The following is a 19,873-nucleotide window of genomic DNA, read 5'->3' on the forward strand; positions in this document are numbered from 1 at the left end:
CTTTGTGCAATGGCTTTCTTAGCTGCTGGTTATAGTAGCAGTGTGCTGGGTGTGTGAGAAGGCTTACTGTCTCCCATGGGCCAGTATGGCAGAGGTCTCATGAAGCTTATCTCATTTCCCCATGGTGTACATTTTGTTATTTTTGTGAGAAGTATACTGGGGAAAAAATAACAAAGTGCATACCACTGGGGAATGAGATAAGCTTCATGAGACCTCTGCCATTGAATAGTTCAGCCTTCATGCTAGTACAGGCACCCACAGGTGAAAACCAGCTGCAGCTGAAGCAGGTGGGTATATGCAGTATCCCGTTTGTGGGCAGAAGGCCCAGCCTTGACTGAGCTGGCTGGGGGAGCTCTCTGAAATGTACTGAGGTCTTTGCAAGGGGACAGAAGGGAGCCATCTCAGCTCCTCTCCCAGGCCAGCAGGAAAGCCATCTGCTTCCTCATCATGCCCTTGTCCCAGTGTTCTGGATATTCAGATCAGACAAGCACCTCTGTCCATCTGCAGGAATGCTGGCATTCCGTGTAAAGAGGAGTTGTGACTTTACTTCTTATGCAAGCCTGAACCCAGAAGGCACTCCTCTTGTGGAGATGTAGTCACCCTGAAGTGCTCCAGAAAGACTGTCTGTAGGCACACTCATGCTGAGTTCCTGGAAGAGAAGCCCCACCTGTATCTGCAAGTGCTGGGCAAGGGGGAGAAGTTTCCTTCTCTAGGTCCCTTCGTGAGCCCTGGAGCTGCCTGACTGCTGGGGTAGAACTGCAGTTTTTCACCACTGAGCATGGCCTTGCACCTGTGCCTCTGCTGAAGGAAACTTCCCACAAGTGGAAACTTCTGGGACTCAAGGCCTGCAGTCTGGTTTCTTTTGTCCCACAGGGTGCTCCCTTGATGTGGTGCACTCCCTGCTCCCATAGGTGTGGCAGTCCCTGAGGGCCAGACAGCTGTGAATCCTGCTGCTCATCTGGTCTAGCCACCTTGTGGGGCTTCCACACTCTAAGCTGTTGCTGGGGGAATATGTGCAAATCATCCAGTGATGTGAAGACACAAAGATTGAAGGTCCCTGAGCAAAACAAAGTCTCACAATGGGTGCACATCCAGCATGGCACCCACTGCTATAGCTCCGGTCCAGAGGGAAAGTGAAGGGACCTTGTGCTAGCAAGGTAATGCCCTTGAGGAGTCCGTAAATCACAGCTCACTCTGGTACTTGTGCTCACGAGTGCAGAGAAGCCCTCTTTGAGCTTGGATACCAGCAGTCTGCTGCAAGGGCCAGAGAGGCCAAGAGCACTCCCATCTCCCCTGTCCACAGATTACTAAGTCTCTCAGGGTTTGATCTCTGCCAGCTTCTTGTTACTTTCTTTTTTCTTTTTTGGTGTGTCACAGATTCTTCCAGTGAACTCTCTGATAAGCTCCAGCACTCTCCGCTTAACATTCCGTTTGGGCTACGAGATTATTCACCTGTAATTTTCGTTCTTCCTTCTGAGGAGAATTGGTCACTGATGCTTCTTATCAGCCAAGTGGAGAAGCTGTCTGATGCCTCAGGCTGTGGACAGGTCTGCAGGATGTGCAGTGGCTTAGGCTCTGCTCTGAGCTTCAGAGGGGGACAGTGTTGGGTGGATCTGGACCAAGCTGCCCTGCCCTCTGGTCTCCCAGCAGCAGGTGTAAGCACAAGCTATGATAAGGGTAGCAGGGGAATGACATAGACTCTGAAAGATTTCCCTGGCTAAAAATAGCATTACTGTGATGGCTTTCTCAAATCCCAGCTGTAGTAGTAATGTACTGGGCAGATGAATAGGCTCAAGACCTCCTGATTAGCTGGGATGGTGTGGGTAAATGATGTTAGCTGAGGTCATGCAGAAGTTTTCTCCTTCTCAAGTGGTGTGTTGTTGTGTCAGCAGATGTTGTAATGGGCTGCACCAATTGGTCTCTAGCCAGGAGGTGGTGTTTGCAGGAGAGAGCCAATTGCTATGGTGGCCGTGGGATTTGTGCCTGACTTGTGATACCCAGGGGAAGTACTTGTGTCTCAGGCGATGGGCAAGGCCATGAAACTCCCAAAAGTCCCTGTCTGTTGTGTTATGCTACCAAGGCAGTTGGAGGGGCAAACCCAAGTTTGGGCTGGATCAAACAGATTTGCATTCTGGCTCCTCATGTGTAAGCACAAGCAGTGGTCCCAATGGGGCTTGGAGGGCAGTTCCCTGGCCACTAGGGTAATGTTCCAGGGAGAAGCACAACTGACTCTGCTGCACAAAAGAATCCACATTGGGAGAAGGAGTAGCAGGTGTCAGTGAGACCCACCCAACTCCCACACTCTTGACAAGGTGGGTCTCACACCCACAGTCTTCTGCTGGCAACGGCTAGCTGGGTCCCAGGCAGTCTGTGTTCAGAATGCAAAACTGCCCCAGGCCATAAGCCTTCCTGCTGCCTGAGACAGAAACCACGCCTTTCAGGCCTCACTTCTCCCTGTTTGTTCACAAAGCTGGGACACTTGGCTGCTGCTCCTGTGGCAAGAGCATACTTCCCACTCGCCCCTCAGTTCTGGCCAAGGGAGTTTGTCCCCACTGGAGAGATTAGAGTGCAAATCTCAGTTGGGAGCTTCTCGCATCCTGTGACCACTGCCTGAGTTAGCTGTAAGGTTCCTCTATCAGGAATGGTTTCCTTCTGTCCCCACTGGGGTTTCAGGGTACATGCAAAGTACTGCTGTTTTTCATATACTTCCCACTGCTCACCAGATCAACTCCAGTGCTGGGTAGGGTTAAGGTGCTCCCCTGTGGCCTGGCTTGCTCAACTCCTCAGTAGGAATGTGTATCAAGGAGACATTCTCTCCCCCTTTCATGTTCTGGAGACTCACAGTGGTCTGCCTGGCTCATGGTGTAGGTTGCTGCCCACCACTTCTTTCAAAGTGTCTGAAGTTTCTTTCAGTTTTTCTATTGAGTTCCTGTGTTCCTTCTTGGATAAAAGTTTACACTGTGAATCTCTACACACCACTCTGCTGTTTCCAAGCAGGTGAGGCCCGCTAACAAAGCCTTCAGTCTATCATCTTGGAAAAAAAAATCACTTGTAATTTTGATTAATCATCTTACTATTTTCTAAATGCGTATATAAAGATTTCCAAAGATAGATTAATATTCTTCAAGATACTTTAAGCTTAGTTAAGAAAAGTATGTTCTTTATTTTATTAAAAATATAGACTTAGAAGTTTTAGGTAAAATGGTTAGTGTACTTCCCTAAATATCCATTTCAGCTAAGGTTGCTGCAAAAATAATTGTGATTTTGAACCATGAATTTTAAATCATAACTAGGCTCAAACACATCTTTCTTAATGAAAATAGGAACCATTACAATTAGCACATTTTTGCCAACAAGAAACACATTTGTTTATTCCTGTAGCACAAAAATTCGTGCTTCGGGATTCAACAAACTCTTGGAAAGCATTTTCTGCATCCTGCTGGCTGTGGAAGTGTTTTCCCTGCAAAAGGTTGTCAAGATGCTTGAAGTGGTAGTTGGTTGGCGAGAGGTAAGGTGAATATGATGAATGAGGCAAAACTTCGTGCCCAATTCCTTCTACTTTTGAAGTGTTGGTTGTGCAGTGTGCGGTCGGGTGTAGTCATGGAGAATTGTACCCTTTCTGTGACTGGTGCTGGCAGCAGGTGTTGCAGTTTTTGGTGCATCTCGTTGATATGCTGAGCGTATTTATCATATGTAATGGTTCCCCCGCTATTCAGAAAGCTGTAGTGGATCAGACCGGCAGCAGACCAACAAACAGTGACCATGAGTTTTTTTGTGCAAGTTTGGCTTTGGGAAGTGCTTTGGAGCTTCTTAGTCCATCCACTGAGCCAATTGTCACCAGTTGTCATATAAAATCCACTTTTTGGTGCACACCGCAATCCAACTGAGAGAATCATTTGTTGTTGTTGCATGGAGTAAGAGAAGACAACACTTCAAAATAATGATTTTTTTTTTTTTTTTGCTCAGCTCATGAGCAAACCTGTTGAGCTTTTTTACCTTTCCAATTTGCTTCAAATGCTGAACAACCATAGAATGGTCGACGTTGATTTCTTTGGCAACTTCTCGTGTAGTTGTAAGATGATCAGGTTTGATGATTGCTCTCAATTGATCGTTGTCAGCTTCTGATGGCTAGCACTATGCTCTTCATCTTCAAGGCTCGTGTTTCATTTGCAAAATATATTGAACCACCACTGCACCATAGGTTCGTTAGCAGTTCCTGAGCCAAATGCATTGTTGATGTTGTGAGTTGTCTCCGCTGCTTTATGACCCATTTGAACTCGAATAAGAAAATCGCTCAAATTAGCTTTTTGTCTAACATCATTTCCATAGTCTAAAATAAATATAAAATAAACAGCAAGTAATAAGTCATTAGCAAAAAAACATAAAGCGAGAAATGGACATTAAAATGATGTCTCACATAACCACATTTACTTAAGAATGTATTCCAATGTCAAATGGCAAATTTCAACAATACAAAAACCGCACCTAGTTATTTTCTTCTATGTGTGTATCTTAGGGTTCTCCAGGGAAACAGAACTAATTGTGTGTGTATGTGTGTTTATGCGTGCGCTTGCACTCCCACATGCACCCATGCGTAGAAAGACAGGAAGAGACACATGCAGAGAGAGGGGTATTTATTTTAAGACCTTCAACTGATTAAATAAGGCCCACTTACGTTATAGGTTGTAATCTTTACCCAAAGTCTCCTGATTTCAATGTTACTCTCATCTGAAAAATACCTTCACAGTGATATCTAGACTGCTGTTTGACTAAATGTCTGGATACTGTGGCCTAGCCAAGTTAACACGTAAAACTAAATATTACAGTCACACCCCTTGTCAACTTGGCACTCATACACATCTATGAAACCATACTTAATCTTCAAATAAAAACAATAACAAGGTCATACTTCCACTTAACATGATACAGTAATCCTGCATACAACCAAAAATGCACTAATCATTTTCCCAGAAGAGGATGTAAAGTTATTGACTAATGTTTACTCTTCTTTTACATTATAATATAAAGTTAACAATACTTAAATATTATATATCATATGATATGTTCATGATAAGGGATTAAAAGGGAAAAAATAGACATTTACTTTATATACATAGATACATGTTCGTAACAAAATCAAGATGAAGTACTCTTGACAATTGCAATTCTCATTTGTATATCTGGTCATGTGATTTTTAGCTGGTATTTATAACTGCCTTATTCAAGTTCCTTATTACCTTTGCCCACAGCAATCACCTCAGCTTGTTGTATTCTCTGGTGGGGTGACCCAAAGACCATTAGTGGACCTTCCTGAATTGGGCATTGTCGTTTTCCATTGAGTTTAATTACAGAACATGGTATTACTAAGAGACATCCTAAGAGCTCTCCTATATTCCAGAAATACTCTTCTTCCTTACCTCTGTTGTGGAGGAGCAATCCAGCTTCCCCATGGTAGTCAGGATCAGTCAGTCCAGTCAGCATAGTAACTTCTTTCTTTGCCCGTTGATTCAGAGGCTTCAGGGACCCAAGGTGGCTGGTTGGTAGTCTTAACTTCCAGTTCAGTGGAATCACTATGTCTCCTGGTATACACATTTCTGCCTTTGGAACTGAGACCTCTAGTTTAGCAGAGCATAAGGTCACAGGGGCAAGAAACAAAAATTTTGCTAGTGGGTCACTGGAGTGAGTGGTGGCACAGTTTCCACCCCATGAATCCTCACTATGAAATAAAAAGCACCATTTACTGAACGCTCATTCGGAGCACATACAGCCTCCTAGAGAACCTTGCCTAGCTCTGCAAAGTATTGCAACATAGTTGGCACTGTGCATCTTCAAAAGGCCATTCGAACCAGGTATGATGGCTCATGCTTGTAGTCCTATCTCCTTGGGGGAGGGTAAGGCAAAAGGGTTGCGTAGCCTCATTGAAATCCAGCCTAGGAACATAGTGAGATGCATCTCTAATTAAAACAAAACAAAAAGGCCATTCTGCCATTCTGTCAAGCCAGCTGCTTTAGGATGGTGGGGAACATGGTAAGACCAGTGAATTTCATGAGGATGAGCCCATTGCCTCACTTTATTTGCTGTGAAGTGAGTTCCTTGATCAGAAGCAATGCTGCGTACAATACTGTGATGGTGGATGAGGCATTCTGTAAATCCATGTATGGTAGTTTTGGCAGAAGAAATGCATGCAGGGAAGGCAAATCCCTATCCAGAATGTGTAATTCAGTAATCATGTCCCTTCCATGATGGGAGCAGATGAGTGTAATCAACCTGCCACCAGGTACTTAGGTGATCAGCTTGGGAGATAGTGCCATATCAGGGACTCAGTGTTGGTCTCTGTTGCTAACAGATTGAACACTCAGTCGTGGCTGTAGTCAGATCAGCCTCGGTGAGTGGAAGTCCATGATGCTAAGACCATACATAACAACCCTGCCACCATGGCCACTTCATTCATGAGCTCATTGGGCAGTTACCTGCATGGTTGGAGAAAGAGGCTGAACAGGTCATCCTATCTACTTGCTTATTAAAATTCTCTTCTGCTGAAGTCATTCTTTGGTGGCATTCATATGAGACACAAATATCTTCACATTTTTCACCCATTGAGAAAGATCTGTTTATATACCTCTTCCACAGACCTTTTTGTCACCAATTTTCCAGTCATGTTCCTTCTAAGTCCCTGACCATCCAGCAAACCAGTGGTCATAGCTCATGAATTGGTAACTAATTGTAGGTATGGCCATTTCTTCTTCCTAGCAAAATGAATAACCAGGTGGTCAAAGTTCTGCCCATTGGGAGGATTTCCCTTTACCACTTTCTTTTAGGGCTGTCCCATAAAGGGCCTGTAGTATTGCAGTTGTCCACTTCCAGATGGCACCTGTGTATCATGCAGAACTATCTGTAAACCAGTCCTGAGTTTTCTTTCTCTGTCAGCTGATTGTGGGGAACTCCCCATAAGGCCATAGTTGCAGGCTGGAAAAGAGAGGGTAGTATAGGCCGGGCATGGTGGCTCATGCCTGTAATCCCAGCTTTTTGGGAGGTCGAGGTGGGCAAATCACTTGAGGTCAGAAATTCGAGACCAGCCTGGCCAACATGGCAAAACCCCATCTCTACTAAAAATACACTAATTAGCCAGGTGTGGTGGTGTGTGCCATGCGCCTGTAGTCTGAGCTACTCAGGAGGCTGAGGCACAAGAATCGCTTGAACCTGGGAGGTGGAAGTTGCAGTGAGCCGAGACTGTGCCACTGCACTCCAGCTTGAGTGACAGAGTGACTCAAAAAAAATAAATAAATAAATAAAAAATAAAGAGTAGTATAGCAGGAATGGGGACTGTGGCCATGTTCCTTACTTGTTCATCCAAGGCCTACTTGAGCCTGATCTCATATATACCACTTTAATTTAGTGATGGAGTCCTACTGTGTATGCACAACTTTATGGCTTGGTAGGTCAAGTAATACCCAGTTCATGATCGGTAGCTCAGGTCTCATGGTAACTTAGTGGCCCATGATTAAGTGCTCAGTCTATACTAAGACCTACTAGCAAACTAAGAACTGTTTCCCAAAAGGGGTATAGTTATCTGTGAACAATAGCTGGGGTTTGCTTCAATATGCTGAAGGCATGTGCTGCAATTCACGTATGAGGGCTTGCCAGTGACTCCAAATGGCATCCCTATCTGCCATTGACACTTCAAGCACCATTGGATGTGCTGGATCGTATGACCCAAGTGGAAAGCAGCTTGAATAGCAGCCTGAACCTTCTGTTCTGGGACCTACTCAAAACTATCAGGTTTTTGGGTCACTTGGTAAACGGGCCAGAATAACACAGCCAATTGAAGACTGTGTTGCCTCCAAAATTCAAAGAGGCTTACTAGATGTTGTGCCTCTTTCTGGGTTGTAGGAGGGGCCAGATGCAACAACTTATCCTTCACCTTAGGAGGGATATCTCTCCATACCACTGCACCCCTCAAAATTTCACTGAGGTAGAAGGCCCCTGAATTTTTGTCAGATTTCCCATCCCCTGACGTGCAGCTATCTTACCAGTAAGTCTAATGTAGTTGTTGCTTCTTGCTCATTAGGTCCCATCAGCATAATGTCATCAATGTAATGGACCTGCCTAATATCTTATAAAAGTGTGGTCAAGATTCTTGTGAAGGTGGTCAAGATTCTTGTGAAGCAAATTATGACATAGGACTAGAGAGCTGATATACCCCTGCAGCAGGACAGTGAAGTGTATTGCTGGCCTTGCCTGCTGAAAGCAAACAACTTACAGTGTACTTCTGGTGGACCTTAATAAAGACAGGTATGGAGAAAAGAGCATTTGTTAGAAAACCAGCTGCATACAGGTACCAGGGGATATGTTAATTTGCTCAAGCCATGAAACCACATTTGGCACAGCAGCTACAATTGTAGTCACCATCTAGTTAAGTTTATGACAATCCACTGTCCAGGAGTCATCTTTCTTCTACACAGGCTGAATAGGAGATTTGAAGGAGGATGTGGTGGTAATCACCAACTCTGCATCTTTCAAGTCTGATGGTGGCACTAACCTCTGCAATCCTTCCAAGAATATGCAATATTGCTTTTGGTTACCATTTACCTAGGTAGAGGCCATTCTAATGGGTTCCACCTGGCTTTTCCACCACAACAGCCTACACTACAGAGGTCCAGAGACCAGTGAGGGATTCTGCCAGTTGTTGAGCATGTCTGCTTCAATTATGTACTCTGGAACAGGAAAAATAACCCACAAGAAGGTTGCAAGGACCCACTGGGCCTACATGAGACAGACCTGAGCTAAAACTCCATTGATTACTTAATCTTTATAAGGCTCTACTTTGACTGCTGGATCACAGTTACATTTTAGGTCTCCCTGGAATTAGGGTCAATTCAGAGCTAATGCTCAGTAGTAGATTATTTCCTTTTCCCTAACGCACAGTCACCCTGGTAAAAGGCCACATAGGTCCATTTGCAGGAGGCTGGGAGGAAGATTAACAGTATAAATACTTGGCAGTGTCCTTCCTCAAAGGGACCCAGGCTCCCCTTCATTCAAGGGATCTGGGTTTGTAAACTGGTACAAGTCTGGGTATTGATTGAGAAGCTGTGACTCTCCAATTTAATAATTCAAATTAAATTTTTTATCACTTGACCTAGAATTCTTCCACGTATACAGATCAAGTAAAAATTTAGTAGACTTCCCATCCATTTCACTTCTAGGAACATCATGATAACTAGCCAACACCATAGGTCTCTACGAGTCAGACTATTCTGATTAATGCTTTGACTCTGCTTCAGTTATGGTACTATGCTCACCTTGTCTTTGGTGATTAAGTGCCCCCACTTGGTTCCTGCCATTCTAGGATCCAACTACTCCCATTGCATTTAGGTTTCCCAATTCAGTGGCAGCAGTTCCCACTGAAAGTTCTAGCCTGCAGAGAAGAATGATCACATAACTGGGGAAAGAAGCTGGGGCTGCCCTTACAACTTTATTTTTCATAGTCATGATAAAAGAAAGGTGTGTCTTCTGGAACCTCGCAGGTTTGGTGAGTAGGCCTTAAATAAATCTGTTAATACTTGAACATTACAGTGTCCCTAAAGTCTCTTTTTTTATGGATCTCTTCTTCTAGAGTATACCAAATCAGTTCTGGCATTTTAACTTCATGTCGTTTAGGCCGCCTTTTGGTCCATGTTTCATCCAACCGTCCAAACAAACTATTAAAGCTCTTTCTTACCCCATGGGCTGCAACATTAAGTGTGGAACCTCTGCTTAATGAACTCCTATCGGTAAATTTAGCCTGATTCAACTTTATATTTTTTCCACTGTTATCCCATACCTTTAATACCTATTCCCATACATATTTCCTTGGTTTTTGTCTGTAAATTGGAGAAATTATGTAGTTCTTTGGAGTATAGCATAATTCCTCATGGGTCATACTTCACACCTCACCTTTAGGAGCCTGCTGAGACTTGAACTAGTTATAGGTCTAGAAGCAAAGAGGGGTAGTGGGGGTGAATCAGTAGTGTCTTGCATGGCAGATACCTCAGAGGAGACCATTGCAGTTTTCTCAGGCCAAATAGAGTTAATCTAAGATATGGATGAGTGGCTGCTTCTACTGGCAAAGAAGACTGAGAATTTAAGGGTTCAATTTTGCCAGCTTCATTAGGATCTTCCCAAATAACCTCCATTCCAAAATTTAGAATCCTACTTCTTCTTGGTCAATGCCCTCACTTTATTAGCAGATGCCCTGTAAGGTTGTGAATTCAGTTTGCATTGTAATTCATCCACTTAAAGGATGAGATTCTGAGTTTGGTTTTCATCAGTCTCAGCTCTGCAGCTATAGGGGTTAAGAGGTTTTTTTCAGGGCAGTCATAGAAACTTTCTGGTCATTTACAAAGTACTTACACTGATAATTCAGATCTCTGAGCTCATCCTTTCTCTCCTTTGTTCAGCACACTTAGGATTAGCCAGCCAATCTCATATTTGTTATTTTGACAAAAATGTTCAAAATTTTGTATGTGGTCACCTGGAACCTTGCCTCTTAAAACTATTTTATTAGGAATATCCAGTGGTGGTATTTTGTGTATCTCTGCTGCCACATCACACTATAGATTATCAGTACTCTGTTTTCTACTGGAAAGAGGGTCATTAGGGACTTTAATCAGATTAGAGAACCAACCCCAGAACCAATTTAGAAAACTCATCCTTAAGATTATTCTCTAGAATCACTCTCAGTACTAAAGTCTGTGTTAGGGTTCTCCAGAATAACAGAATTAATAGAATATGTGAATATACATACACATACATACATATGTGTGTACGTGTGTGTGTGTGTGTGTGTTTAGGGAGAGAGATTGAGAAAGACTGAGATTGATTTTAAGAAGCTTTCTCAACTAATTGTAGAGACTAGCAAGTCCAAAATTTGCAGGGCAGGCTGACAGACTGGAGACCCGTGGAAGAGTTAATGTGGAGTTAATTTTGTGGTTCAGGTTAGAAAGCAATCTGGAAGCAAAATTCTTTTTTCTTGGGGAAATGTCAGGCTTTTTCTCTTAAGGCCTTCATCTGATTAGATGAGGCCCACCCACATTATACAGAATGAACTACTTTACTCAGAGTCTACTGATTCAAATGTTAATCTTAACTAAAAACTGCCTTTGCAACAACATACAGATTGGTGTTTAACCAAATGTCTGGGTATCATGGCCTAGCTAACTTGACACATAAAATTAGCCATCCCAGTGTGTATGTACATATTTAACAATAATCCACTGACTCCTGGGAAAATATCAGTGTATATATGTTTATATAGATATTTTTCCATATGTATATATGTGTCTGAGAAAGATATATACAAGGGTTAAAATATTTTCATTTATATATTCTTGGTAGGTGTATAACTATCTTAAAATGACCCAGATTTGGTGATTTGGAGTGTTCGATGTATTTTATTAAGACTCCTCTGTATGATAAGCTTTATTTATAAACATAGTGCTCATAGTGAGTATTCAGCATAAGCAGGATAGGCCTGAAGAATTCTAGCTATTGCACTTTTAGACCTGGCCTGAAACAATTTCTGCCATCCTAGTTTGTGAAATAGACATACTTAAAATTCCTCTTAGAAAGGAACAAAAAGCTCCTGGTTAAAATATGATAAAATAACTACATCTTAGCTTGAAAGATGAGAACTATTATATGTTGATCAGTATGTTGGGCTTTTTAATTTAGATTTTTAAAGAGCGAGAAGAAGATTTGAGGCGTTTGTCTCGCCCATTGGAATGTTCTTGTTTCCGAACATCTATCTGGGATGAAACCCTCTATAAGGTGTGTATGTCTCCCTGAGTTCCCTCATTTTAAGAGCATGAAAAAAAACGTAGAAGGATGTTAACAAAACTGAAAGATTTTAAACTATTTCATAGCCATCTAGATTTGTTGTACTAAAAAGAAAAATAATCTGCAACAAATTGTTTGAAGAATATCAAATTTAATATTAAGAGACTTGGGTTTTGATCTTAGATTTGGTCGACATAGCTACTGAGTCACACTGAATTAGCCAGTTTGGTGATGATTAATTTGGTACTGGTCTTTGTGATAGCAAAGGTTTCACTTACTGGCCATCATCCATTTTGACCTGTTGTGGTCTCAATGCTGATTGGAGTTGTATCTAGTATTCAGGTACTTCTACATGATATAAGCTAGTCTGCCTAAGTTTGGATGGCAATAAAATGACAATATTTAGGAAAGAGATTGGAGAAGGAATCTTAGAATCAGACATGTTATGCCTAGCATATGGTATAATAGCTTCAATTTTCATGCCAAATTGGAGACGAGCATTCTTTCAACCAGAAGTACTGTTCCCATTTCTGGAATGGATACCACACTGCTTACACTTATTATGGAGGTTACAACAATAGCTTTGTTATGGATGAAGCTGAAATTACCTTATTGGCACATAGGCTCCTTATTCTGATTCCTCCCTTTCTCCTACTGATCTGGTTATTTGAAGGACTAGGTCCTTTTGGATCCTCCTATAGTTAGCCCTTTCCTTCAGACTGCTTCTGGTATCCATTGACAAGTCTGACTCTGGGTAGGAAAGCACCCTTCTCTGTCACTGGTAGCTAGAGCCTCAGTATCAACGGCATCTGACAAGTATCTACAACCAGAAGCACAGAAACCTGACGTGGCAAGGAGAAAAACCATTGGACTTTAAAATAGCCATTGCTTTTTTTTTTTTAACTAATTCATTTTCCCCAATATTATGTTGACCTAGCCTCACTCTAATAACAGATCATTTTGAGATACCTGTCTAGGAAATACTGTTCTAGATTAATATGGGCCGAATTTCTCTCAAAGCCTTATTCCCATAGAACAGGTAACCGTGAATAAGGATGGACATGACGCACTGATAAGAACCAACTGCGGTGTGAAGGATGGCAATACATAACACGACCAAAGACAATTGGCTAATCACAACACTGCTGTGAGTGACAATGTCTCTGCTGTGGTTAGCTTTGGTGCCTTCTCCAAGGTAAATTCAGCAGTGACATTAACACCGACCTGGGAACTTGGAACCTGAACCCTCATGCCTAAGTAATAAAACTAATTGGAACAGAGACATGGCACTTCTATCTCTTACATCAATGTTGCATAGAGCTGACTTAAATTTTTATATTAAGTTTTATTCAACAAGCACTCATTACATACCTGCTTGATGCTGTTGGATACACAAATGACTAAGACCAGGTTCCTGCCCTCTTGTAGGGGAGAGAAGAACAAAGTACACCTTACCAGACAAATTGGAGTCAGAGTGAAGGAAGTATTATAATGAAAATACAAATAAAAGAGCCTATAAGAATAGAGGGAGAGTGTGGTTAATTTCAACTGCTTACATTAGTCATACTCCTGGATGAAGTCAGTTTTAGGCAAAAACACAGTAGACCATTTTGAATTCAATTGGATCAATAACTTATGCAGATAACAACAAACCTTTGGGAATGATAATGCCACTAGTTTCTCTTTTAATGGTATATTATTCTATTGAGGGGAGGGGCCATTTGTCTATGTGGCTCTGCTACTTTCATTAAATTGATTCTTAGGTATATGTTAAATATAGCATAATTAGGTTCTGATCTTTAGAGAAATCTACACTGTTGGGCTTAAATATTTGTGACTAGATTAGGAGCTTTTTAACAGAGTAGATCATATTTTTCAACTTTTTTCCTAAGGCAACATGATGGCATTAAATATTTGTTTGCTTTCAATTATCAATGGAAATAAGTTTCTCCAGCATTTTACAAAAGTGTTTGAACTTAAAAAAAAATTCAACTCAAGGATAAAAATCAGATGCTAGCTTCATTTTCTCATTTCATTTGTGTTATATCATATTTAATGTCAGTATTTGTTTGGGACTGGATTATCATCATATTTTGCTGTCCACATGTTATAGTGTACTTACTAATTTCAAAGGTCTGGGACTGACTAGCTGTTAATAATAGTACACTGTGTTTCTGTTCTGTTAGGCTTGGTCCAGCATAGTTTATCAGCTGATTCCCAATGTTCAGCAGTTGGAAATGAACCTAAGGAACTTTGCTGAAATTATCGAAGCTGATGAAGTACTTCTGTTTGAGAGAGCTACTTTTCTGGTAAGAACTTTCTGCTTTGCAGATGTACTTCACACTGTACCTTCTTTATTTTCAGCAACAGAGAACAGCATGTCACTACTTTCACGAAGAACCTTTTTCCCTCTTGTCAACTTCAGCATGTACAGCCTTATTTATAAAATAGTATTGTCAGCAAGTGACCTGAAAGAAGGAAGCCCTTTGGTGTGTAGCTCTTTAGAAGTTAATGAAATTAGATTTTTGCAGGTATTTCTTATTAGTGAGTTCAGATTATTGTCTGGGTGTGGTGGCTCACACCTGTAATCCCATCACTTTGGGAGGCCGAGGTGGGTGGATCACCTGAGGTCAGGATTTTGAGACCAGCCTGACCAACATGGAGAAACCCCATCTCTACTAAAAAATACAAAATTAGCCAGGTGTGGTGGCACATGCCTGTAATCCCAGCTATTCAGGAGGCTGAGGCAGGATGGAGGTTGTGGTGAGCCGAGATCGTGCCATTGCACTCCAGCCTGGGCAACAAGAGTGAAACTCTGTCTCAAAAAAAAAAAAAAAAAGAGAGTTCAGATTATTTATGCTAATAACTGTTCATTTATGTTAAAGAATTCCTATTTCCTGTGGATTTTTATTATGAAATGTGGCATATTTTCCTTTTGAGAAAACTCACATCCTATCCTTTTCTCTAAAAGACTCATTGAAAACTTTTAATGTAGAAGAAACGTTATGGTCATCTCAGTGACATAATTAGGAGTTCACATGAAGAAGTGGAGAGGGAAAGAAGCATGTTGGTATTTCTATTTTTCTTGTAAATTGAGCTTAGCAACTATATTAGAGCCTACTGTTTGTATAACCCTGAAAGGGGGATGCAAAAACCAGTATTGTATTTGTAAATACATTTTAAAAATAGCAATAACAGAAACTAATTTAAGATGTCACAACACACTGCATAAGTAATTGCTAATTAGCCTTGGTAAATGTAACTCTAAGAGCCTTTCCCAGTAAATAATTTGTTTCTGGGCCCTGCCAATGCTTGGTGATGTTAGAAACAATACTTAATCTCTAGGGGCTTGTTTTCCTTCTACAAATATCTAGATCGTAGATTTATTGTGCAGATGAAAATGGGACACAGGAACATTGAGCACCTAGCAAGCCTTGGCATTTAGCTGGCAAGCTATTAAATATTGATTCCTTTTGCTACTATAGCAACAGGGCAGAGAATCTAAAGTACAATTTTCCCCTCTTCCTTTGTGGAAATATTATTTGTAACCCCGAGAGTATTTGGGAGCCATCCTTCTAGCTGGTATAGATGGGGCAAGGAGTCCTAATTAGAGTATCTTTCTGTCTCAGCCCACTGACAGAGGTCACTTGCTTGGAATTGTGCTACCCTGAGCCTGTTTTTCCTGCTAGTGTGAGTAACCATGAGCAAGAAAGCTATTCTGTCGTGATGTACGTGGCAGGACCGAAACCTGCTTCAGCAGTATTCCCCTACTATGTCTGCCACACATGGTTGTAGAGGTTAACCTAATATAAGCTCCCTGTTCCTCACTAATAGTAACAGGTAGTTTTTGTTTCTCTTGAGACCAAGTTTAGATGTGACTGAACATTTTCACTGAGCGGGGTGAAGTCAAGCAAGGGGGATTTGTTCTTCCACTGGTATAGAAATTATGTTTTGAAATTTTCACATTGTCTCATGGAATTTCCCTGTGAGTTTTCTTCTGGTGAGTGACTCAGTTTTGCTTCCTACTAGACACTCTGCATCTGTATATTCAGCCTATAGGTAATACTTGTGTGGTTTTATTAAAATCTGAAAAAGTTAGAAAAAGTATTTTCAGCTGGTGTGGATGTCCATCCTGCATAAGTTCATTTGTAAATAGTCCTCAGGGATTGGAATCAACCAGTTAAGCTTTTAAAATATAATTCCAAAAGCTATTTGGTTAGCTTGGGCTTTTTAAAAATTAAACACGTGAAGTATACCTCAAGAAAAGCTAGGAATTTTTATGTTTTTCTTTTTGATTTGTACTTTTTAAAAATCGAAGACTATCATGTGAAATATTGAAATAAAATGAATATTTACTGATTAAGGTTAGAAAAAATAGCAGTGAACCACAATAGGCAATACGTAAATGATTTAATAAAATTATAACCAAACGGTACTAGATGGGCCATCTGAATGGACGTTGAAATCACACAGAATGTTGGTAAGAGATAGGACAGAGGAAAAGAGACAATAAGCCAGGTGCCAAGTCTACTCTACCCTAAAAAGTAGTGACCAAGGGACTGACAAATGTCTGCTTTGAGGAGTAGCAGAGGATGATATGACTATTTTGCATGGATTCAAAGTACAATATTCTTTTTCATAGGTAATTTCTCACTATCAGTGTAAAGAGCAGCGTGATGCCCATAGATTTGAGAAAATAAGCAACATTATTAAGCAGTTCAAGCTGAGCTGCAGGTAAGAGATCTTGTATGAATGATCTGTTTATCTCTTGAAAAAATTATTGTCATTTTTTAGAAGTTCAAGTAACTATAGTTAACTGTACTTCTATATTCAGAATAGTTCCTTCAATCAAAGAGAAAGCTAAATTCTAAGGGGCCTCCAGTTGACTGAAGTGCAGGTCCTTGTCCTTTAATGCATACTCAGCTGGTACAGAAGCATATGAAAAATATCCAAACAGAATATCTTTTTGAGATGATTGATACTATTTGGGAAGAAACAGAATATCCAAGAGAGTTTTGAAAAAGAAGAAGGAAGGAGCATTTGCCTTACTGAATACCAAAATTTAGTCTAGAACTACTACTTTAAGTATTTACTATTTAACTGAATTAAAATAGTGAAGTACTGATTCAGAAATGGTACAGAAAAGACAGTCTAGAAATGTTTAATCATGTTGTGTCAGCCATTGTTAAATAAAATTTGAATCATAGCATTGCGAATCTAGGAAAAAGGAATGGCTGAACACCATAATTTAGCAAAGATTTAATAATCAAAATCCTTACCCTGATAAAAGTTTGATTCCAGAACAGCAGGAGTAAGCTTATTCTCTATGCCTTAGCACACTTTGAGACTTTCTGGAATGTTTATGCTAACATTTTGAAGAAGAAATAGCCAATGACAAGCAAATATAGTTGCCTTGTTTGTTTTCAAAGAAAAAAGGTCATTTCTTGAATTTAAATGTAACACTGAAAAGATGTAGGCTTTAATCTCAATGATAAGGAAATTTCAACTTAAGATGCTTATTAAATGTTGAAGAAGTCTTCTGAAAATGATTTTAAACATGGATCTAGGTCTAAGCCAATTTTCATTTCACAGTCAGTTTCAAGTGCTTTAGGCAGATGTGGTGGCATGCACCTCTGTAGTTGCAGCTACTTGGGAGGCTTAGGCAGGAGCCTAAGACTTGAGCCAGGATTTCAAGGCTGCAGTGAGCCATGATGGCACCACTGCACTCCAGCCTGGGTGACAGAGCGAGACTCTGACTCATAAAAAAATAAATTGAAATTGAAAAAATTTTAAAAATCAAGTCCTAGCCCACTTTTGTCCCAGTTACTTTTCAAAACATGTTAAATTCAGTATAAGAGTTTCCTTGGAAAAAATAGAGTTAGTGATTAACAATCTTAATGAAGTGGTGAATTGAGGTATAATGCTATAAAATAGATGTTTAATATAAATGATAAGAGCTTGTTACAGTGTTATTATTTCATTCTTTAACCACTTTTCTTCTTTTTCCTATAGCAAGCTGGCTGCCTCTTTCCAGAGTATGGAAGTCAGGAACTCTAACTTCGCTGCTTTCATTGACATCTTTACATCCAACACTTATGTGATGGTTGTGATGTCTGATCCATCCATTCGTAAGTTTAAACTTAGCTGACCTAGCTTCAAAGCCACATATTCTTTAAACAGTTGTCCCAGAGGTAGTACCTTATTAGATACTTAAAAGCTGTTTTATAGTGGAGATGATTGCACAACAATGTGAGGGCACTTAATCCCAATGAACTGTATGCTTAAAAATAATTTAAATGATAAACTTTGTGTTATGTATACTTTACCACAATAAAAAAAACTATTTTAGTACTAGTGGTAAATAGTTTTTATTTAATAGACTTATATTTTAAAGCTTAAAAATAATTTACCCTCTAGTGTATTACGTTTTTATTCATGGGAACTTCAAAAAGCAAGTCACTAAATCCAAGAATTTTAAAGAAAAGAGAACCCAAATACATGATTTATGCTGCATCTGGTATAGATTTTTAAAAGACTAGTCAATCTAAGCTCTTAAACTATTAAATGACAAACTATTTTATATGTCATTGCATATTCCTATGTACCATATTCTCATATTTCTGTTATGGGCATGAAGGGGTGTTTGATGCTTCCATACTGTAATAACCATGACTATCACAACCATTGAAATAAAGGTTCTTGCAGTATTTTTCAGGATGGTCCCAGAGTTTAAATTAATTTCTCATCCATTGGCTTTTGCTACTTTAAGTTAATATTAAAATATAACATAAATTTATGGGTTTTATGTTGTTAGCTCCAAACCAAAAGATTTTGGAAATTTATTTTGGAAATTTTGTGTTTAGAATATGAATAAATCTTCTGCTTATTCAGAAAAATTAAACCTTGATAACTTGGGACCTCCTATTCCTGTATGTTCTCTGACATACATTGAGGGATTTGGCTCTCTTTTGTTTATTTGTTTTACTAGTCAGACATTCCTTTGGCTGCCCATACTTAATTCTGTTGGGTGTTTCCGCCCCCACCCTCAGCTTCTGCAGCTACTCTGATCAACATCCGCAATGCCAGGAAACACTTTGAAAAGCTGGAAAGAGTGGATGGACCAAAGCAGTGTCTTCTCATGCGCTAAACATTGATGAATGTTGTTTCACACAAAAATTAAAAGTTTCCTAATTAATGTTGTATTCATATATGTAGGCTCTGAAATGTTGTGATGCTTATTGCTTCTGTATTTCTTCTCTACTCCCTAGTCTTAATGTTAAACCTTGAATGCTATTAACTTAAATAGCCATTGAGGAGTTAGAAGATGAATTGTTCATGAAGTTGGTGTTACATAAAAGTAGGTGATATGTAAGTTTTCTGATAACAAGGTTCTAATAGTGTTTAAATGTACTGGCAACCTGGTTCCAATAGTTGTGTTTGCCAAAGCCTTTCTCAGCATCATCTTGTATTCCTTATCAGACAGTAAGTAACCTGTAAGTTTGGAGTATTACTGTTTTCTCAGCATGCATTAAAAATATTCCTTAACTTCAATTGTAAATAAACTTTTGCTGTTAGGGATTTCAGTGTCTATTTTTCTTTTCCCTGTTTCTTCAACTTTGTCCTAAGAAACAGTAAAGGAATTTCACAGTTATCCTAGGTGAAGGGGACCTTCTGGTTGGGAAGGCACAAAATAAAGTTGGATGGGAAGAATGTAGCCAGATTATGGCCTTAAAGCGAGCCAGAAGAATTCAGATATAAGACATCTAAATGTGATAGGATATAGGAAAGCATTGTGGGCCTTTGAGCAAGGGAATTATGTGAAAGCAATTTTGAAAGAAAGTTAAGCTAGACCATATGTACTGACTGATGGCAGCTGGGGAAACTCTGGTAGTAATCCATGCCTGAAGTGTATTGAAAGTCTATTCAGGATGCAGCTGGAGAAGGAATGCATAAAAAGTGGGGGGGAAATAGGATTTATGAGGTCCAGGAGTGGTTAATTAGGTGTAATTTCCATAACACTTAATGAGATGTACCTTCATTATTCTATCAAGCAGTATTA

At 40.1% G+C, this 19,873-nt stretch overlaps 1 protein-coding gene across 2 annotated transcripts in view; it reads left to right on the plus strand.

Moving 5' to 3' along the window:
* Positions 1 to 19,392, plus strand: part of RRAGB (Ras-related GTP binding B) — a 38,496-nt gene extending 19,104 nt beyond the window's left edge. For both annotated transcript variants that reach the window (XM_011977766.1, XM_011977767.1), the window contains 5 exons: positions 11,710 to 11,805; positions 14,001 to 14,123; positions 16,457 to 16,548; positions 17,827 to 17,942; positions 18,864 to 19,392. In XM_011977766.1, the coding sequence (XP_011833156.1) occupies positions 11,710 to 11,805; positions 14,001 to 14,123; positions 16,457 to 16,548; positions 17,827 to 17,942; positions 18,864 to 18,961 (525 nt within the window). In that variant the 3' untranslated portion in view covers positions 18,962 to 19,392. The remainder of the gene's footprint in view (positions 1 to 11,709; positions 11,806 to 14,000; positions 14,124 to 16,456; positions 16,549 to 17,826; positions 17,943 to 18,863) is intronic.
* The last annotated feature ends 481 nt before the right edge of the window (positions 19,393 to 19,873 follow it).

This window comes from Mandrillus leucophaeus, unplaced genomic scaffold, assembly GCF_000951045.1.
Source record: "Mandrillus leucophaeus isolate KB7577 unplaced genomic scaffold, Mleu.le_1.0 Scaffold1837, whole genome shotgun sequence".
In the NCBI taxonomy this organism is placed as follows: domain Eukaryota; kingdom Metazoa; phylum Chordata; class Mammalia; order Primates; family Cercopithecidae; genus Mandrillus; species Mandrillus leucophaeus.